The sequence below is a fragment of the Hydra viridissima genome, unplaced genomic scaffold (genome assembly GCF_058129835.1).
Source record: "Hydra viridissima isolate aposymbiotic clone 2 unplaced genomic scaffold, HvirCarnegie_v1 scaffold_11, whole genome shotgun sequence".
NCBI lineage: Eukaryota > Metazoa > Cnidaria > Hydrozoa > Anthoathecata > Hydridae > Hydra > Hydra viridissima.
In genome coordinates this window covers 13,771,972-13,795,076 of record NW_028324310.1, presented here as the reverse complement: position 1 = coordinate 13,795,076, position 23,105 = coordinate 13,771,972, and the positions used below count along the sequence as shown (strand labels likewise).

The 23,105-nt window shown below is 35.5% G+C and overlaps 1 protein-coding gene across 1 annotated transcript; it reads right to left on the bottom strand.

Annotated features, from left to right (window-relative positions):
* Positions 1-7,221: 7,221 nt before the first annotated feature.
* LOC149882311 (uncharacterized) lies at positions 7,222-8,894 on the bottom strand. Its single transcript, XM_090065926.1, has 2 exons — positions 8,635-8,894; positions 7,222-8,494 (listed from the first exon to the last, which is right to left on the bottom strand). The coding sequence occupies exons 1-2, from the start codon at positions 8,892-8,894 to the stop codon at positions 7,222-7,224; spliced, it is 1,533 nt and encodes a 510-aa protein (XP_089922052.1).
* Between the last annotated feature and the right edge of the window lie 14,211 nt (positions 8,895-23,105).

The window sequence follows — 23,105 nt, the reverse complement described above, 5'->3', positions numbered from 1 at the left end:
CAAACAAAAACAAAAAATGATTTTTTCAGAAGTTAAAAACGAGAATTTTTGGGAAATATGGAGATTTAAAAGTCTTTATAATACAGAATAATCACAGTAAATTTATTGAGTGGGAATTTTGATTTATTAGATGAAGTTTATTTTTAAACAAAAACATTAGAAAGATTAGATGTAAAGATTAGATAGATAAGAATTTTAGCATGTAATTTAGGAAATGAATACTGAAATAATATGAAAACCAATAGATTAAGCCTACATACCAACAGGATTATATTTCTGGTTGAATTTATCAAATCTGTGAAACATATTATGGTCCTGTCAATTATACTTGATATATTAAGAAACTTTTATCAAAATTACAAACAAAAATATATTTCAAAAATTAAATCTTAAGATGTGATTACTCACAGCATGAACACTAAGGTCATAAGGGTTCATGTTCATCTCTTTGAAGAGCTTCAACAAATATAAGATAGCTTGGCTTAAGCAATTGTAATAAAATAATTTTAATTGCATAAAGTAAAATTCATACGTTGGATAAGGTAATTGGTTTTCCAGCAACAACATTTACAACATCATCCCTATGTGCTTTAACTTTTTTTTTGATAAAGCGTAGTAAATGCTTTTGATTCATACAGGACGCTCCATGAATTGACTCTTTGATTCATTCAGGAAGCTAAAACAAGTAAAACTCTTTACAAAAAAAAAAATTTTTTATTTAAGTTATTTGTTTTATAGCGCAACAGTTATAGACTAGTTATAGTGCATCAGCATTTTCTTTATACTAATAGAAATATAAAACTTTTTAATTAACTACATTGGTCCATGAGTTGACAATGCTAGTAGAACCTTTTGATCTTCCATAAACTCCTCAATATGAGGCATAGGATGTATAACTGATGGAGTAGATGTCCCTTGAGATTTTTTGTTGCTATAAACTCTAAACACACCATCTACAAGCTCAAATTCATAACCACTATCACCAGTAGGGTGATACTGCCGCCCTTATGTGCTCTAATTAAGCCTGACTTTTTTTTCTGGGTGAGGTTATTACTATGGATTGCCAGTTCTGGGACAAAACCATTTCGACCATTTGTCAAGCATGATTTTTTTATTTTGATGATGGAGCGTATTTGAGTCATGAACTTTTTTTTTTTAATTTCAACACACTATGACGGAAATTAAAAAATACTTTTTTTCCCGAGTCAGTTTGATTTTTTTGTTGGCTTTCCATCTCTCTTCTTCCTTTTTAATGGTGGGTAAATTGGATCTGATGACGCTCTCTTCTTTTTTTTCTTTCATTTCTTTCGACGATGTATTCTTCGTCTTCTTTTTGTTTTTCAAGCATCATTTCATATAATTCTTGTTCTCTCCATTTCAGTTCCCTTTAAATTTTTCCTTCCTTTGTGCGGAAGACATGAATTTCCATTCTTCCTCTTTCATTGTCAAATTCTTCAATGGAATAAGTTTCTCGAAGTGTCATTTTTATTTTAACAAGAAAAAATTATTTATATCAAATTGCAAAATGTTTTTCATGCACGTGTGCTTTTGGGTCTGAAAGACCTATGCGTAAAAGTAGACCTGACAGAGGAGCAGATAAAAGCTTCCGGATTGACCGACTTGAGCATCACCGGAGTTGAGCGTGACGACGAGTCTTCTGCCAGCTGCAACGCTGGGCATGGAGTAAGCTTCTGCAAAATTTCTATAAAAGGAGATGGTGGTGGTGGAACAGATGGAAGCACCGGATTGGTAAAGCAATCCAGAGGATTTGTTGTTGAACGAGGTTACGCTTGAGCCGTTCCACGAGGACAAGTAAAAAACTTCCAATCCGGATGAGGAGAAGATGCACTTGCTGTCGTCGTTGTATCCGACAAAGCGTGTATAATTGTTTGCATTAAAAGGTGTCCAAGGACTGAGGACAGTGCCATTTCCGGGAGGTAAATTTCCATCGTACATTCTGACTCTGGATTCCTACCAGTTTCCGGAGGAGCCGATGATGAGTGCTCTGATGTATTTTAGAAAGACGCCATTGCCTCTCCCTGCAGACTTCATCAGCACATATTTGTTTCCGTAAGCGGTGTTGAGGTACCTGAACGTTCTCGAGTAAAGCTAAAAAAATGTCAAGGAGGGTGGGATTGTGGTGAATGTGGTGGTGATGAAGGGCTGAATCCAGTAGGTAATTGTTGAAGCTGTTTTGTTGTACAATTGTTTGATTATGTTTTTCCTGAACGGCATGTCGAGTGTGAGGTATTCTCCCAAGGAAGTGGTGCTGAAAACGTTGCATCCTTTCAAAGAGTTTGCATAAAACGGTCCTCTGAGAGGGGAGAAGAGCAAGTCGCAAGCAAGGGCTACACTATCCGTACCATCAACGTCTGTGACCGTTGAGTAATTCCCAACTCCAATCTCTCTATCTGCATATATTCAAATAAAAACATTTCCAGGAACGTTTGTTCCAGTTCCATTGACAGCTAACCATAATCTTCTTAAAACTCCAGGACCGTCTGCGTAGGTGAAAACTGTGGCTTTTAGTCCAAGGCATGGAAAGCTCGAATTTGTAACGAGTCCTAAAAAGTTTGATTTTTGTGATGAAAAATCAGAATAGCTTTTCGTCGCTCAATCTTGCGCGTTTGTGGAATCAAGCACATTTGTCAACTTGTGCGAATTTAAATCAAGGTCTGACGTGATGGTTCCACCTGAAGACGCTAGCGTGTCCACATAATTTTTTGTGGAGACGTCTGATGATGATGTGGGTTCAGCATGATTTGTTAGTTTGTGTGACGTCATGTTGATGTCTGAGTAAAAAATATTAGCGTACGCCATTCGAGTGTCCACATACCCTTTTGTGGCGGCGTCGTGAGAAGTGGTTGGCTCAGAGACGTTGAGTAATTTATGGGAATTTAAATCCAAGTCTCCCGTGATCGTGCTCGACCCGTCTGTTTTTATGCGCATGCTCGAGCTTACGTCGACAATTTTTTGTGGCGGCGTCGTGCAAGCTTGAATTTGCTCTCCACATCTTTTGAAATATATCGGTTAAAATCATCCGTCTTGATCTTGTACATAAGAGAGTCCGTGTCGGTCATCAACAACTTTGCCCGATCGGAGTACATTTTCCTGATGTAATCGTAATGGAATTCATACATCAACGTTTTGCTCAAATCCAAGATGCACATTCCCAAATAAATCGGTTAGTCGTAAACCAGCTTTATCCTTTTCATGTGAACGGCGATTAAATTTTCATCGAATATCGTGTCTCGATCATAATTGGGTTTGGAAGCTAATTTCTCGGCTTCTTTTCTTGTTGTGACCAGCCTCACGTCCACTCGCTTTCAATATTTTCCATGGTTTTTCCAAACACCGAATTATTCATCAGTTTGAAAAAGTCCTTTTCAAAGTCGTTCGTGACTTGAGTTCTTAAATTAGTGTTGAGATTGATGTACTCTTTCATCCAATCTTGCTCCTCAAATTTGATGCCTCTGTCCACCTTTACAATTTTTAATCCCAATCACTCGTATAGTTTGAGATTCTCGCAGTGGATGACATAATTCTTTTTATCTCCCAAGTTTGGAACGAGTTTGTCCACTTTGTTAATCGTCATTCTTTCAGGAGCAAGCGGGTAATCGTTGTGCTCGTCATGGAGACTTTCCGGGTAATCCAAATCCACTTCTAATAGGCATGGGATAGATTTCCAATGGGAGAGCTCGTCTTCATTCATCCACTCAAAAACGTGAGTGGGAAGAGGTTTGCTCATGGCCCATCCGTACAAGTTGTTGGAGTCCAAGTACTGGATGAATGTCGACTCTTTGCTTGGATCGAACGAATCTCCCATGTATTTATTATTTGAAGTTCCCCATCGGTTTGATATTATGCTGATCCCTCCTCGGATTCCTTTCTTGATCATCAATATCTTGTCGTATTTACTCAACAGTTCCAACTTTTTTTTTGTCATTTTGAGCGCGGCGTCCCATGCTAATCCTGGAGACGTGAAGTACCAGGCAGGATCAAGCTTGTAATTTTTTATGCAGACATTTCTGAAATTCTCAAACACATCCGCCAGCATCAGCACGTCGGGCACGTTGTACGAGTTGTGGTAATTCCTGAACGTTTTACAATGAAACTCGTCCCAAACCGTTTTGGTATGCGAGTAATTTTCATCGCTTATCCCCTCTTCGTTAAGTTTGGAGAAGAGCGACTCTTTAGACGGCAATTGCGTTTCAGAAAGTTTATCGATCGAGTCCATCCAATCGTAAGGGTACACGCCTTTTCTGAGCAACAAATCAAACTGCTTTCCTGAATAATATTTGCCAATATTTTTGCATTGGTCTTTTCTCAATTTTTTTGGATAAACTGTCTAAACTGGATGCCATGAATTTGAAGCTGTCGATAAATCTTTATTCTCGTTTTACTAATTTTGTTGCAAGTGTTGTGAGCAGCTCCTCTGTACTTTCCAGTGATGTGGTAGTGATCGCGCACTTTGTCATTCCCGAGATCTTCCTCACAAATGTGGCACACGGTCGTAGCGTTGAAATCCTTTTTATCCTTATTGGTTAGAGACATTTTTTGAAAATTTAATCATCTCGTAAATTTCCTTGATGTCTTCTTCGAGCATCTCCACAAATTATTTGGCGACGTCGTCAGTTTCGCTTGTTGCCGTAAACGTCACCGGCTTTCTTTCATAAATGGTTTTGTCGAAGTATTTGATGAAGTAACAAAATGAGCTCGGAGTGTGCTTTTGGTACTGCTTGGTGAAAGACTGGTTCGGGTCAGGTTTGCATTTTTTGATCGGAGTGATGAAACTTTCAAAGTCTGCATATACCACAAACGGAACTCTCATTGACCTTTCTTGATGGGCAAACTGCATGGATGAATTCTTTTCAGAAAGCTCGATTCTGATAGAACCGTGCTCTTTGCAATAAGTCCAATGTTTTGAAAGCGCTTCCTCAGAATTTTTCTCCTGCAGACAATTTCTGCAATAACATGTTTTGTGCTGATGCGAGGAGGATTGTGAGGATATGAGCCGACTCAAACTTTTGATCAAGCAATAATGGTTAGTAACCTCGTTTGAAATGAGAAGCAAATCGATTTTGTTTATTCTGTCGCAATGCTCGGATCTCCTCAAAGGATAAAAGGATTTGTTTTCGCATCCAAAGACATTGACACTGATGTCCTGATTGTTTTTCTCAAACTTTTTGATTTTATGGAGCGAGACTGGAAAATCAATCCCTTCCCAATTCAACTCTTTCGATTTTTCAATGAGCTCTTTGTCAATCCTCTCACAGTGATCCTCTTTCATGTTCAACGCCCTGGTGACACACCATTTAAAGCATTGATTGTCTTTGTTGGTCATGTTGATGATTGCCTTTTTGCTCGACAGAAACAAGTCAAGAGGGATGTGCGACCTTGCGGCGATGGGATTGTAATCAATCATGTTTATGTACATCTTCAAAATGGTAGAAACTCTGCAATTTGAGCCCATCTTGTTGTACTTGACCATGTTCTCCATGATTTCTTCTTTCGCTCTGTCATAAAACTCTCCCAAATCCGAAGCCTCCAACACAATTCCAGAGTGGGATGAAAAAAGGAACAACTCGAGTTGTTTCCTCACCAATAGCAATGCTTACACATTTCATCTAACACGTCAAAACAATGAAAACTTTTTTATTTCTGTTTTCCCTCATTATTTTTATCGCTCTAAAGGCGTCTAAAAAGGCGGAAGCGTCTTGATGATTTCCTTCAACGTCATGAGAAAATTGCTTGGTGACTCGTCTCAGCGCATGATTGGTCAATTTAAACTCGATATTAACATATCGATCCAACTCACTCCTCTTAACAAGACGATCCAACTCACTCCTCGTTAATTTCCTGTAAACTGTTGAGCGTGCGATCGATTTGAGAACGACCGATTTGAGAGAGTCCACTTTTTTTCGCACTTCGTTCCCCACATCGCTCACTTTTTTCTTTACCGCCTCTGGAACGTATGGATCAATCGATTTAAGCACATTGTTAAAACTGTTGAAACGGCATTTCTTGCAGCCGTCGTCAACCTTGAAAATAAACCAGGAACCAACATAGGAGACGAATCTGGAACAGGCTCGTCTAGGATGTGTCGTGTCGGTCTCGGTGCGGGAACCGGTCTTTCACGACCTGTCGGTTTTTGATCAACTGGTCTCGGAGCAGGAACCGGTCTTTGAGGTGTAGCGGCGTTCAACCTGTATGGGTCTGAAAGACCTAATTCTCTTACGAGATCGGCCTTTCGCATCTTGTAAATATTTTTAATTTTTCGCTCTCTCGCGATTTCTCGCAATTCTTTCACCGTTCTGTTTTCCATTTTTATTACTGAAGATTTTTCTTTAAGTCATTTCAATTTTTTTTTAAATTTTCTTCGGAGAAAAATTTAAAAAATCATGATGATTTTTTCGGGAATTGCTTAAATTTTCACGGATCCAAAGAACCTAAAAATATCGAAGATTTTTACAGGAATCATGAAAGAATGGAATAAAGTTAGAGATTTCATGCAACATTTTTTTTTCTTCAGCAGTTACTACTTGCACATAATTTTCTTCTTCACCAGTTGCTACTCGCCCATAATTATGCCACTGGTTCATGAACATGTCCCTGATGCGAATCAGTTCTTCCCTTTGTATGTTTTGGAGCGTTACTTTGAAGGGGTCTAGGTATTTCTTTGGAAGTTTTTTGACGTTGTGCAGGAATTCAGATAAATTTTTCGAGTTGGTCGGTGCGGGAACCGGCTCAGGAACCGGTGGCTCGTCAAGGGCTTTTAAAAGATCGGCCTTGCGCATCTTGTAATAATATTTTATTTTTCGCTCTCTCGCGATTTCTCCCAATTCTTTCACCGTTTTGTTTTCCATTTTTATTACTGAAGATTTTTTTTTTTAAGTCATTTCAACTTTTTTTTAAACTTTCTTCATGGAAAAATTTAAAAAGTCCCCGTGGATCCTTTGGATCTTAATTCATATGGGTCTGCACGACCTAAAAATTCAAAATACGTCGTCGAGCCTTCCAAAAGTAAATCTTTACTTATCAGATTGTTCTCAACCGCAATCATCATCATCATCATCAAGTCATTAAATTGTTCGACGTTTTAGAAACGCCATTTTCTTTCAGCAATTTTTTAAAATGCTTTTTCGTGTATCTCATTTTTATTATGTAAAGAAAAAAAGTTATTTAATTCATTTTTTGTCAATTCATATGGATCCAAAGGATCTAATAAAGAGCAACCATATTGGTTCCATTTGATGTGAATTTCAAAAGTCTGTCAGAAATGATCACTGCGAATATGACGACATTTTCAGTCGTTGCTGATCGGAATTGAAAATTTACCACCAAGTCAGCAGTTTCATTAATCACCCTCTCCTTTTGCTTGCTGATGTCGATAAAGAATAATGGATACAACTTTGCATAATCCAACAAAGACAATCCAGATTGACAAACAAGTTCGTTTGTGTCGTAATTTTTTTCATCGAATGAGAATGCGTCCGAATGAGCCATTGTAATTTTCTTTTCTCCAAAATTCAAGTCGTAGTTGAAGTTTGGATACTTTAGTCCATTGACGGTTACGTAAAAATTGCTGACATCACAATGGTCGAGTATTGATGGATTGACAGTTTGGCTGGATGATCTATTTTGTTGCATTCCTAATATGACAAATCTGGGCACGCTTTTATCTGTGATTCTTCCGAGCGACCAGTTGAATTCTGTTTGTCCAGCTGGAATGGCCTGCCTTTCACACCTGTTTGATTTAAACGCTACTGGAAATTCCAACTTTTTACTCATAAAATTTAAAAAATAGTTTTTCCTCAAAACATCCAATTCAACTCTCGGCATGTAAGGTATAAATTTTTTAAGGTCAATCGTTCCTGCAGTAACGCTCTCAGCTCTGTAAATGGCGTCATCGTACTCTTTCTTTGTAAATCTAATGGTGTGTCTAAATCCATAAACAACCTTATCATAAGTTTCGCAAAACCCAAAAATGTGTTTCAAAGGTATTCTAAATGAAAAAGCTCCAATGGACGTGGTGTCTGCAAACAAGTGATCTCTCCTGACGTTGAACCCTGAATTTCCAGCAACATTTGACGTGTCCTTGAACCACATCTGTTTTAATCCGTCTGCAATCTGAAATCCATATGAATATTTTAACAATCCAAGCATCGTTGTCTCTTGACCTGGGTAATTAAATCTCTCCACTTGTTCTCCAGATAAATCGTAAGTGATCTCGCTGAACAAATACATGAGTGCGTTGTTCACCAAGGCGATATTATCCGTAGCTGTGTAAGCAGTTCCATCACTTTTTTTCAACACTCCTTCGAGGAGGACATATGCTTCTGATGGAACTGTAAGTATGGACTGAGCGTCAACCTCGAATGTGGTGACGCTTGAAGAATTTAAATCAAGATTTGATGGATGATGCTCAAAAAAATCAATTTTTTTAATCCCAATGTCATACTCTGGGTTTTCTGCAACTCTTAATCTGTCTGTGCTAATCAGTTTTTTATATACAAAATAAAAAAATTCAAACTGTTTTATGCAATCAAAAGTCCATTTCCCATTCTTACAAGATTTTGAATTTTAACCGCATTCTTTTTTGACATTTTATTTTTTCTTATTGATGACCCAAACAATTTTTTATGCAAATCATCCATTGGATTAACTTTTTCATTCGCAATTAAATTAACAATTTTATTTTCAGGTTTGACTATTCCAGTCACAGAATACATTTTTTCAATCGCTTTCTTTCCTTTGTCGATGGCAACGTCTTTTGCAGTGGATATGGCGGAAGAGGCCAATTCTTTACCTGCAAATTTAGCTGCTATCAAAGCTTCTCTCCCAAATTCGCTTTTTGCCGCCTTTTTAAGTAAATTAGCGGTTGATTTTAACATGCTCGAAGCAGCCGTCCTCCTCAAAAAATTCTTAATCGCATCCACAATTCCTCCTCCTCCAACGATGTGCTTTTTTATGTATCTTCGATTATTGACAATCAGCATTTTTTTAATATGCGAATAATTTTTTTATTCCATATCGATGTATCTTTGAATCGATTTATATCGATGAATATCTTTGAATCAATTTACATCGATGTATCTTTGAATTGATTTATATTCCTCTTTATTTATCTCTCCTTGCCTCAGCAACTCGTCGTATATCGCAACAGCTTCGTTTTTCGGGGCGGAATTTCCAGCATGCCAAGCAGCAATGCTCAAGTTAAGCCTTTTCACAAGAGCATTCGGATCTGATGGAAGTATAATTACTCCAGATCCTTTTCTTCCTTGAGTGTTAATTTTTTTCCTCTTCCAAATGGGAGCAATGATGGTGGCGTATTTTTCACTCCAAGCTTTTGGCTTGTTTGGATTTGCTTCAGATCCAATCGCTCCCGTGCTGATAAGTATTTTTTCGTAATTTTTAAGATCCTCATCCGTGTACTTGTTTTTGTCAGGCATGGATCTGGTGACAAGCTCCCAAAGACCTTTTGTTCCGACATATCTGTCTTCGCCAATAATAATGTCGTTTTCGTCGATGGTCATTTCATCTTTACCAATATATATTTTACTATTTTTTGCGTGCACTCCAAACATTCTGTCTGAAGTAATTCGTTTGGAAGCGTAAGTGGACAGATAATACATCGCAATATCACCAACATTCATTCTTCCGCTGGTGATCTCCTTTACAGGATCTAAATTGTACTGCAGAAACAATGGACTGCTTTCAACCACTTCATCTGCCATGCTCTTCAGCTCGTTTTTCACCTTTTCATTGCTTTCAATAAGAGGCTTGTAAAACTTGTATCAATCAGCATGAAAATTTGCATTTGAAATTTCACTGACGAGGCTTTCCTGATAAATCTTTTCTCTGTTTTCAATAATATTTCTTACAATCTTGTCCCTCTTGTTCGGGTCTTGTATTTTAAAAAAAGACATTTTTTATAATACGACGAAAAAAAACTTAAAAACGAGATTGTGTTCATGTTAATTTTTTTAGATTCGCTTTCGAATCCCTAGAAAATCATGATGATTTTTTAAATATGTTGTTGAATGCTTGTATCGCTTCCTCTCTCCCTTTATTTATCAAAGACTCTTTTGTCATTTCATCAATGTTGCTTTTTGTTTTTGTCCTTAATTCATCCGTCATGGATTTAAATTTTTGAAGCTCGCTCAAAATCAATTCATATTCTGAACCGCTGACGACGCCATCCATTAAAGATTTTGAGATGTGGTTGCTTATGGTGTTCAATTTCGACTCTGCAAGAACTTTTACTTTCTCATGCTTTTCAGCTTTTAATGCGAGTTTTTTGTTAACTTGACCGCCGACAATGGATAAAAAACCTGCACATAAAGCGACACCCTCACATGCAATTGCAACAGGGGCAGTAACAATGGTGGTCAAAACTCCAATTCCAACAGCACCAAGAGCGATTTAACCTGCTTGCAACGCGGTGTCTGTGTATGAGATGATTCTGAAAGCTCGATGGTACTTTTTGCTGAGCGTCATCCTCTTTGTCTTTTCATCCTCAATCTCTTTTTTTATCTCGCTTATTTTTTGAAGACGATAATGATACCCCTCCTCTGATGGAGCTGTTGGTTCTTTGAACCCCGATGAATTTGGAAGAACTGGATAAATTTTACTTATGTTTTTTAATATCTCCATTTTATTAAGTTTATATTTATTTTAATTCGAACCAATGTAATTAATTTTACAAAGTTTTTCGCCTTTTTTAATATGGACATCATGATTACTGTTGTTGCTCACATCCATCATGATTTCGTCGACAGATTCTGAAAGAATAATGTCGCTTTTGTAAAAATTAAATTTCTCGCTGATTTTATTCATCAAAGTGACAATGGAAACACCCTTTTCCAATTTCAGTCCGACTGACAATGATATGAATGTATGCGAAAGGGCGTTTAATTTTATATCTTTCTGAGCAAAAACTTTATGCTGACCGTTTACGTTAAATTTTTTTTCACCACATAAATATCGTGATATCCGTTTTTTCTTTCCAAATCTTTAATTTTACTTTCCAAATGGTTCAAATAAAAATCCAAATTGACTTCTGTAACGTTATTTTTAAAAAACTTGTGAGGAGCATTCATTTTACAATGAAAAGAATTTTTTTTTAAATCATTATAAAATCAAATTTAAAAAGGGGATGCTCTAAAATGGTGAGTTTGGTCCTAACAAAAGACCAGATCCAGCAGGTTCATACCCTCTTCCGCTCTTCACACATATGCCATCTCTAACTGAACTTCCTTTTACCCAAGGTGTTAAAAACAATCCGTCTGCTCTCAGAGTCATCTTCATTACATGACCTCAGACATCTTCATTACATGACCATTTCTTTTAACAAACGCAACACCTCTCCCTGGAATTTTATCCATCATCGCTGATCCTGCAGACGAAGCAACTCCTCCCAACAATCCTGTTGCAAGCATTCCCAACAAAGGAAATAACGCACCAATAAATCCTCCTTTCACTCTTGAGTTGTATTCCACTTGTATTTTACTCATTTTAATGGTAACTCCAACTCCTCTTCTGATTGCGTCCATTATTTTATTGTGCTGAGTCTCTGTCACAAACAAGACATCGTTTCCTCCAAAATCTTCTCTCGAAAGCCTTTTGCTTACAGGCTTGCCCTCTGACATTGATTTTTTTATTTTTTCAGTCTGATTTTGCGATACATTCACTTTCACGCTCAAATATTTACTCATTTTTTATATGCACCGAAAAATTTATTTCACTTCTCTGATGTGATATCTAATCGTAATATCCTCACCCCTAAAATCAACTAAATTTCCATTCTGGTCGATGGTGCGAGTTGTCATTGTTGAAATCTCACTCAATTTAACAGGAAGGTAAGTCAAACGAGTCGGTCTCTCAATAATTTTATATCCAGGACCCACATTTGGATAAAATGAGTAAATGCAATTTAATTGGACTCCATTAATATATGCTGATCCAATCACATTGTTGACAACTTTGAACGCTCGAGATTCTCACAATACCGTCAGACTCATATTCAGAATTGGAGTCCAACTGCCGTTTAGTAAATCCCAAAACTGGTGCGATGCTGTTGTCCACATTCAAATCCATCAAATAATTTAAGCCCAGCTTAATGGTTGATTTTAAAGTATTCAAATTTGCTCCAATTTTAATGTTGTCTGGAGAGTAACTGATTTTATTTAAAGCGACGTAGCTTCCACTTTGAGACACGTAACTTTTTATTGTGCTTGAAACAGACTTTTGCAAATAATTATTTATATCTTTAATGTCGTAACTTCCCTCTGGAATGACGATATTCTCCCTATGAATTCCATTATTCATGCTGTATTTGAAGGAATTGTTTTTGCTTGTGATATTTGGAAAGCTGTTGAACGTCTCAAGACCAAGAAAAGCCATCTCATAATTTTTTCCTCTTTCAAAGATTATTTTGTCCAAAAAAGTATATAACGTATGAATTTCCATCCACGTCGATGATGATGCTTGACATTTTTATTATGCGCAAGATTTTTTTTTAAATCCTTTGGATCCGTGGAGACTTTTTTAAACACATTCTCTGACGTGAAATTTTACGATAGTATCCTCACCTCTAAAGTCAATCAAATCTCCATTTCGATCAACAGTTTGTGTCTCCATTGATGAAATTTTTCTTACCACTACGGGCATATATATCAAGTGGTGAGGTTTTTCATTAATTTTGTATCCTGGAGCGACACCTGGATAAAAAGAATAAATGTCGTTTGCTTTTTTTCCATCCAAATAAGACGATCCGATAAGGTCGTTCGTCACTCTGATCATCGACATGTTGCCATTCTCCATGTTAAGTCTCAAGACCGAGAAAAGCCATCTCATACTTTTTGTTCGAATCCAACTCAATTGGCTCATCAAAGCATGTTTTGATCACGCTGCTTTTTACAGTTTGATTTTCTTTTTTCGAACTTACAATGAAATAAAATCCCGACATATTTTTATATAGAAAAGATTTTTTTTTTTGCCATTTAAAAAAAAAAATTTTTTCACGTCATGCTGTGTGATTTTTTGTTGAATGGTCCATTTTAATGGCGGGTGATGACGCTCTCTTCTTTTGTCGATTCAATTTTCTTTTCGCAAACTGATTAGTTCTTTTTGATCTACCCACGAGTTGAATTAATCTGGATATCCGAGTTGAATGAATCTGGATATCCGAGTTAAATGAATCTGGATATCCAAGTTGAATGAATCTGGATAACCGAGCCATTTGACTAATAATTTTTTCTTTTGTTTGCGAATGATTTTTTCAATTCTGAATATTTCTTGATGAGCTTTTTGCATTTCCTGTTCGTAAACAGTGCCTTGTATTTTTTCGCCATTGGTGTCGGTGATTTTATATGTGGGAGGGTCTGTGTATTGAATATTTGACACCGTGAAAACCTCTTCAGTCCTTCTTGGCGTGTATCCTTTTTCAAAATTGGACTTCTCTTTAGTGATCCTCACTTTGTCACCCATGGAAAATTTTGGATCTTGTCTTTCAGTTTGCACCTTTCCATTCAGATTTATCCAGATCTTATTTTTATTCTTTTCATCGCTGGCTTCAACTGGAATCATTTTGATGGAAGAATATTTTGTGTTGTTGTATTTGATCACCATTTCTTCTAAAACGTCAATGTCTTTTTTGGTGTTATTTGCTGAAAAGTATTTTAACATTTTTTCTTTCATCGTTTTGTTCCATCGTTCGACGACGCAACTTTTTTTCTTCATTTTCAGTGGAGTATAATTGCACTCCAAGAGCTTTCACATGCTTGTAGTAAAATTCTTTTCCTTTATCCACCCCCATTTTAGAGTACCTTCTTTCTTTTGGTCCTTTGGATCTGCGATTTGAATTTTTGAAGATTTTACTTAAAGCGTCAGCCACATCAAGACCTGTTTTACTTTTTAAGGGTGCAATCCATCAGTACTTTGAAAACACATCAATAACCATGAGCAAGTATTTTACGCCGTTGTTGAATTTTGAAAACGATTGCATATCGACTAAATCAGCAGCCCATATTTCATCGATGTCGTTTACAATCACTTTTCTTCTTTTGAAATGATGAATCACTGGTTTGTGAAGTTCGTCTGCAAGCTCATCCGTCCATTTCAGATTCGTCGGTATTTTTTTTTTTTTTTTCGACACCCAATTCATGTGGGTTCAAAGAACCTAACACGAATTTGGCTTTGGCGTTGATGATGGGAGTGATTATTTTTCTTTCGTTTATTTCTCTTTGGGTTGGATTTGGTATGGAGTTCATTTCTTCAAGCATCATTTGATCTGCTAAATCTCTATTTTGCCGGTCGTTGAAATATTTGTCAGCGAGATCGTGATGGTAGGCGGTGTTATCCACCCTGTTGACGGGTTTGCTCCAGTCTTTGTATACATCAGTGGAAGTGAGTCTTTTGTCCAAGTTTGTGCCGGGACCAGCAAAGTTCATGCCAGGAATGTGCATTTCTCCAGGAAACTTTGCCCAGGGAAGTTTTATTTTGCTGGATATTTTGTTGATTGAGTTGACCAAGTCACCTCCTTTTGTCGACCGGTGCGAAGCTGATGAAACAAATTTGTTTTTGGTCGTTCCGCAAACGGAGCAAGCTCCTTTGAGCATATTTCTGTTGTTTTTTGAAACATCATTTCTCAAGTGGAGCGTGTCAGTTTTTCTTTTGCATTTAACGCAGTACATTTTATATTAAAAAATTTTTTTAAAATATAAAATCAACAACAAGCTTTTGCCAAGAAGTATAAGAGGAATTATTGTTGGAAAGTCCGGTTGCGGAAAAACGACTTTGCTGTTGAATTTGTTGCTGAGACCTGGATGGTTGGATTAAAACAATTTACAAGTTTTTGGGAAATCTCTTTTTCAGCCAGAGTACAAAATACTGAAAAGTTCATTCGAGAAAAGATTGCCAAAAGAGATTTTTCTTGATTTGTTCAAGGTTTAAGGAGAAATAGAAAAATTAAACGTGAGGCCTGAGTTTGTGATTAAGGACGTTTCAAAAAAGTGGGGTGGTAAAACTGACATGGAGTGTCAGTTTTTTGAAACAGCTGACGATGTGCCGGAACCAGAACATCTTGACGCCACTAAGAATAATTTCATGATATTTGACGATTTGCAATTGACCAAGCAAAACAAGTGCGAGAAATATTACATCAGAGGAAGGCATTCGAACGTGGATTGTTTCTATTTCGCTCAAAATTATTTTTTGCTTCCGAGACAAACAATCAGAGAAAATGCAAATTTTATTTGTATATTTCCGCAGGATTCAAAGAACGTGGATCATATTTATCGAGATCATGTTTCGAGCGAAATGAAAAAATAAGAGTTTAAAAAGTTTTGCAGGCATTGCTGGTCTGAACCTCATGGATTTGCAGTGATTGATTTGTCCTCTAAAAAGGATTGTGGAAAATATCAAAGCGGATTTGATATTTTTTATTTTCCAAACTTGCAAAAAAAAATTTTTAATTTCCATTTTCGTGTGTTGAAACTAAAAAAAAAAATTCACGACTCAAATACGCTCCATCATCAAAGTAAAAAAATCATGCTTGAAAAATGGTCGAAATGGCTTTGTCCCAGAACCGGCAATCCCTAGTAGTGAGGTTCATGATAAACAGTAAAAATCTGAAATTTTAAGAAAAATGGACAATATTTAGTGGTAGCAGATTTCAATTGAAATTTCATGATTCTCACAATTTTTCAAAATTTGTTGATAATCAGGAGGAAAAACTTATGATTATCAGTATGAAACTACTAGAATGTAAATTGGAGTATTATATTATTCAATGGACCTTATTTTCCCTTCTTGTACGCAATCTTTATTATAGAAAATCTTGCGAGATATTTATTTTAATTACAAAAGCAGTTGAACAGTTTTATACAAAGTTGTCTTTTACTTTTCATTTGTGTTGTTTTTTGTTGCTTTTTTACTGACATATTGATAACTTATTTCAAACTTTCTTTAGATTAAAATTAAAATATTGACAAATTAGGTGGGTAAAAATGGCTAAATCTAAAGACCCAAGATATTTCATACTAGAGACCATCCCTATTGAATCTGATAAGGATATACAGGGATCTAGGTTACCAACTGCTCGTCAGGTGCTTTTATGTTTTCTTGCACACTTTACTTCAAAATCTAAGAGAGATGCAGCAAATAAAACAGTTAAATCAATTCTACTATTTTATAATTGGACAAGAATACAAACAATTAAGTCTAATAAAATGGCAGAAGATATCATAAAATTATTTGAGGAGTTAAAGAGTCTGTTAAAAATTGACCATGCCCATAGAAACACTGTCAAGAATACTCAAAAAACTTTTGAATATAAAAACAAGCTAGCTGTGCTAGATAAATTGGTTGATGTAGAGGACAAACAGTTTCTGATCAGCATGATGACTGATAGGACAGCATCCATAGGCTCAGTTGATCTTAAGCGTAGTCTAGTAGAATAAAAGTTACACGACAGAAAATTTGCTGAACAAGAAAGAGTCTATAAAGAAAAAGAACGGCAATCAAACATCTTGAGATGTTCTAAAAAAAATTTAATAGAGATAGATGAAGGTTGCCTTGATCATGATGAACTTGGATGTATTTATGAAACAAAGCAGCGTTCTCACAAAAGAAGCTTGAAAACTGGCACAACTGTGTTTATACAACATAATATTCTGAAATCACCTAAAAATTGAAACAGCTGTTAGAAACAAAATTACACCTACTGCCCTCAGTTCTTTATTCCACTCAATAATTTTTGCCACGTCTGGTGATTCTTCTAGAGTTGACTTGAGCTACACAACAGCATACAGGTATATATATATATATATATATATATATATATATATATATATATATATATATATATATATATATATATATATATATATATATATATATATATATATATATATATATATATACTTGTATGCTGGGGATAAAAAATGGCTTTGAAATACCTTTGTCAGAAGCCGCCAGCCAGACAAGCACCTTGGGTTCGAGCTTGCGCTTTTTGCGATTTTAACACTTGGTGGAGTCTTGTCTCTGTTGCTAGAGTAGTAGGTGCTGTTTTCATTAATTGTTGAGTGTGACAGCGTAAAGTAAGACTCATCGTCAAGGTGACTAATTTTCCTTTTAAAATCACGATAAAGACGATCAATGCCGGTTTTGATTCGCTTATTCTGGTTATCTTGTCAATGAGGTATACCCTGTTTTAATAAACCTCCAATCTTTGAGCTGCAAAGTAATTGCTGCAAACTATCACTGCAAGAGCTGCAAAAGAACTATCAGAGTAAACTATTACTGTAAGTGCTGCAAAAGAACTATCAATGTAAGAGCTGCAAACTATCACTGAAGTTTTGAGATATTACCAGTATCTCATAAGTTTAAGATTAAACCATTTCAAGGAAACAAATAACTTCAAGGAAACAAATAACAATTTTACCATTAGTTCAAGAAGTGTGAGAAATAATTTAAAAAATGCACTTCTTTAGAGAAGTCAGATTTGCATTTTGAGGAAGATTATTGGAATTTACTGGTAACTATTGGATAAATTAAATTTGTATTTAGAAACGTTTTAACAGACAAACATTTTATGTCATAAATAGCTTAAAACTCAGACTTTATTATGAAAAGAAAACCTAGCAATATATGCATATATGCCACAATGCATATATAACACAAATAAAATTCAATACAAGAAGATGTAGATTCCATTAGTAATCAGAGAAATAAGCAATCATAGGAATAAAATGCATGCCAAGAAGAAAATAAAGAAGTAATATTAAGAGTTGGGAAACAAGACATAAGTTGAAGATATGAAGAATACGGAATAATAACTGACGGAGTGCTACTACAGTTAAAATTTTATCAAGTCAATAAAAGATGTCGTTTGCAAGTCAACTTTACACTATTTATACATTAAATGTGCTTAGTCAATGATTTATTTGAAATTTGTTTATTACAGAATGTCATGTGGAATTTTTAGAAAGCTGGAAAACTTGAAGAAACTGAGATTTTAAACTTAATTTTTGTTGAAAACAAAAGCTTTCTTCTTTCTTATTAGAACAAGTTATTGTTGTTAAAAAATATATTTTCTCTTCATTAAATTTAAAGTTTTTATGTTTTCAATATTCTAATTCAAGATATTGAAAACGTTAAGTCACTATTTAATATTGTACAATAAAGACGTAAAAGATTAAAAAGATAAAACTATTGATTGTTTTCCTTTTATAAAATGATGCAAAAGAAATTTTGGGAGCATTTTGCAAACATTTTTATACAAAATTATGGCTTTGTCTTTTTTTATTGCTTTTTCGAGGTACTTAGTTCCATTAAGTTGCGTAACTTTCTCCCAAAGGTACCAGGTAATTTCTTTATCGTGGTTTTTTTCATCTAATTGGTATGTTTTGAGAAATAACTTTCCGTCCTTACAAGCTTCACAAAGATTGTTTCAACAATTATCATTTTTCTCGTCACACACTAAAGTATTTGGTAAAGCATGCGAATAAAGGGAAATTTTCAGATCGATGAAATGTAATGCTTTGAGTGACAAGATAATGTTTTCATGTTTTTGACATGAACAAACATTTCTAGGCATTAAGTTTGGTCTCAAACTAGCAAACTTTGATTTACTGATTGAAAAATCAGTTTGTTCGTTTTTAAATACTTGATATGCTTCACTTATATTCATTGTTAAATACCTTTTTTGCATTTTCTTTTTTTCTTTATTACTTCTTAAAACAATCGTATCTCTTACTCCAGGTGCCTGACGGGATATACCATCTTGTTCAAAAAAAATTAATGACGCATAGCGTCGTTTCATCAATAAGAGCATTAGGCCCATGTGTTGGTTGCATATCTGATAAACCTTTGTTAAACTAAATTGCAAGTGGTTTAACAACAGCTGCTTTTTTAAGAGGAGAAGTTGGAAGCTTTACCATGTGTACAAGATGATTTGTGAGCAGGAGAGATGTTAGATGTTGTTTTAGATGAAGAAACTCTACTCTTTTTTTTTTCTTAACTTGTCCTTTAAACGTGCTTTAAACATTAGAACTTCGTTTTTCCTTTTTCCGTATCGAGTCCTTTTCCTTTATAAAATCCGGACCAAATTTTTGCATATGTCTTTCTCTATACTTTCTCTGGCGTTCAGCATGTGTCAGAGGCATTTTCATAAAAATACTACAAATGTTAAACCAACATGTTTTTGCGTAACATTTTTATAAAAATTACCCTATGGGCATTTGTTTTTAAAAATTACGTTCTAAATGTCTTTTAAACGTTTTTTAAATGTCTTTTAAATGTTCTTTTTGTAAGAATGTTCGGAAGACATTTAAAATACATTTAGAACGTAACTTTTAAAAATAAATGCCCGCTGGGTAGTCTTTAAAAAATTTAATTTTAAAAAATGTCACGCCGTGTTGTCACAACGTGACATAAACTTAAGACACATAACACAAAAACTAAAAATATTTAAATTTAAATATCTATTGATATTTATTGCCCTATTTTAGTTACAAGTAATTTATAAATATTTATTTAAAATAAATAAATGTTCTTACGCTAGAATGAAAAATGTTACTATTAGTGTCATGGCGTGACATGTCACAGCGTGACAAACTTAAAGAAGACCAAATAGAAACTTCTCAATGAAAGACTATTTAATTATTGTAATAAATTTTCAATTTGAAAAGCAAGAGCCCCATCTATATTTTTTGTGAGACAAATCTACATAGAAATTTTAAAAAGTTTCAAAAAAAAAGGTTTTAAAATGATTTACTAGAAAAGTAACTTAAATTTGAAGTCTAAAAAATTTTGTTTAAAGTTTAAGCATCAAATCCTAAAATTCTTCAAAAACCAGTTCTACATGTTACATGTTTTTAGAAACTACAAACCTTTAACTGTTGAATGATACTTTAATTTTTTATTTTCTAGGATTTGAAATTTATATTAAACTTTTTGTACAACATGGAATAGCCGCTATATGTTTTAAAATCTAGAACAAAATTCCTTTAGTCTTTAAATTTTATTTGTGCTGGCTGGGCATCCCCAAAGACTAAAGAGTCTGATAACTTGCACACTTCGATATCGCGTTAGAAGAAAGTAAGTTTAAAAAAATGACAGAAACACGCAGCTGAGTTTGACTCTTGTTAATACACATGTACAATAAAGCGTTATAAATGTTTAAAAAAAAACCCTAAGTTTTAAGCTGTTGCAATTTCGTTCAGCACCTCTTCAGTGGTTTAAAGACCTACCGTCGAACATTACGATGAACATGATGGTTATGAGAAATATTAAGGCGAGTGTTTTTGTTCGTGGCTTTGTGACTAAGTTGTTAGGGTCAGATGCGATGTTGAAAGTAGCCGTTTCGTGTAAACGCCCGAGTGGTAAGCCGCGCCGCTAGCATTTGACAAAACAAATGGTGAACAGAGTTGAGCTAAAGCAAAGCCGATTGTTCTCTCCTTTGCTTTGCACATCGATTGATCGTCAAAAAACTGGCCTCTCTTTAACAGGATGGTCGGCTATGCCGAAAGACCACGGCGTAAACATCAGGTTTGTGCCGAGCGAACGGCAAAGGTGGTTCCCGACTGGCCAATTTTGCCGAAAGAAAAGTCCTTTGCTGAGCTTACAAGTCGAAAAGACTTTTTGAAACGCTTGCGACTTAAAATATCGCGCAGAGAGAGAAAGAGAGAAAGAAAGTTAAATCTAATTTTGAGCTAAAAGCAAAGCTTTCGCACTGACGCGCACGGGTTCTACTAGACTCAAAGTTTTAGCCTGCAACGCATCTAACGGTTAACAAAGTGGGAAAGGCCGTTTCATTTAGGGTCTCTTAACTTTGTAACATTGCTTGCCGAGCTGTGGCTGCCGCCACAGGTCTCTATATTATCTCTTTTTATTTATTTATTTATTTATTTATTTATTTATTTTTTTCCCCATCTCCAGAATGATTCCGGAATAGATCACTTAGGATCTTCGCAAATCGTGCAACATCGATCTAGTCGCGTAACACTAATAAAAAAAAAAAACGAACACTGCTCAAAATATTCTAGCATCATTGTTATTTTGAACATAACTACAATCAGTAGGGTCGCGGTGGGCATTCATCGTATTTTCTGAGGCATTGTCCGAGACCACGGTAACCAGCTTTGGCGCAAAAGACTAATCCGTATGGACATGGCATGCATATGGCTCTCTTGTTGACACATGCTACGTAGCCAGATCGAGGCTCGCTGTCAATAGCGTAGTTGCCGTCAGCACGATAGATGCAGTCATTTGTAACGTCGACAGCTAAAGTTCAAAGACAAGTTTAAACGGTGAGCTTCTTCGCTCAAAAACAAAAAGCAAGTTTAGCGCGCTCTAGTCAAACACGCAACTCGGTTAGAAAAGAAAAGCGCGACATTCTTAGGTAAGCTTAGCTGAAGCAAATTCTCAAGAAACCTCTTACAGACACAAATAATGCGTTTTGGTTGGTAGTCGGTATTCTTGAGGGCGTAGTCGATTTTCTTGGGTTTGTAGTCGGTATTCTTGGGTTCGTAGCCGTTGTCTTGGTCTTGCGCTACACGCTTTGCATTTGCTGTGACAGCCAGAACACAAGCTGCGATGAAAACTATCTTGGTTGTCATTATTGTCAAGCGGTTTGAAGGCTTTTTTGAATTTGCTTGTGTTTTGCGTTTGAACTTGTTTGTGTTTGCGAAGCGCGTTTTTATAGGCAATTTTAATGGACAGTTGTGGAAATAACAATTGCAATAATTTGCGAGTAATGTGCTACAAGAGCGCTGTAAAAGTAATAACGAACTAACAAATGCTTCGTTGGAGGAAACGCGTTTCGTTTCTGCGAAACGTTCACCAAAATAGTTTGGCACAAGGGCACATTCAGACGACGCACAGAAAAAAACAAAAACAAACAAAACAAAACAAAAGCAACGAAAGCACACCTAAAATGACCGAAAGAAAAATGAACAAGCGCATAAGCCTACTTAGGTGAAAATAAAAAGCGTTGGATTCGGGCATGCAGATCGGAAAGCAGTTCAGGTTGGTTTCTTTGTACACTGCAGAGCTGAGACTTTGTTGTACACTTAGCTTACTGCAGAGCTGAGAAGGCGTTGCTTTTTCAACTGCACTTTGACGCACGCACTCAAGAAGACACGGTCTCTCTCTTATTGACCTTTTTTTTTTCTTTTTTTTTTTATGTCCTTCGAATAAAGCAGCAGTAAAACGCTAATACAAATCGTTAAAATGTTAGAAATTGATAAATGTCTTATTCAAAGCGTACTCGTGTTAAACTACTTAGCGTAATAAGTTCAAACATTTTTCGTAACGTCTTTTCGAACCGTTGATCACTTCAACTTAGCTAGCGCTCGATTTCGCATTTGTGATTCTTTTGTTCCAAAAATCGCTATTTTCAATATTCGCAGTAAGTAAAAAGACACGAAGAAAACTTATTACTAAAGTAAAGAACAACTGAATATTGCTGATTTAATTTTAACTGCTGCAAGCTAAAGTTAAATCAGCAATATTCAGTTGTTCTTTACTTTAGTAATAAGTTTTTTAAAACGCATTAAACTGTTCACTTGAGCAGTATTTCCCAAAACACATCAATAACAACAAAAAGCCTCAAGATATGATTATCATATTTTATATCATACTATATTATTCTTCTTGTAATATTATTTTTGTCATTATATTATTTACATCATATGTATATTATCACATGTATCATATTATCATATTATCATATTTACAAACTATAGCTCTCCGTTAGCCTGATTTATGCCGTGGCAGCCATGCGTTACAACCTTGATCATTTCTTATCCAGATTGTTTCTTTTTGTCATGCGTAAGCCCTACTTGATATTATGGAGATAGAAGAACCAACAACAGGTTAGAAGCTATTTATAAAAAATTTGAACTAAAGAACTTAAAACATCTAGCTTTGAAGAAATTTGAATCAATTCAAACAAAATAGAAAAGTTTTGTTTCTTTTCTTTAGCAGGCCGCTAACATTACAATATCGCGCGAGGTTAGAATTATTTTCTTCTATTTCCACTTAAACGAGGAGATAGAAGAAAATAATTCTAACCTCGCGGGAGAAAGTTTTTGATTTTT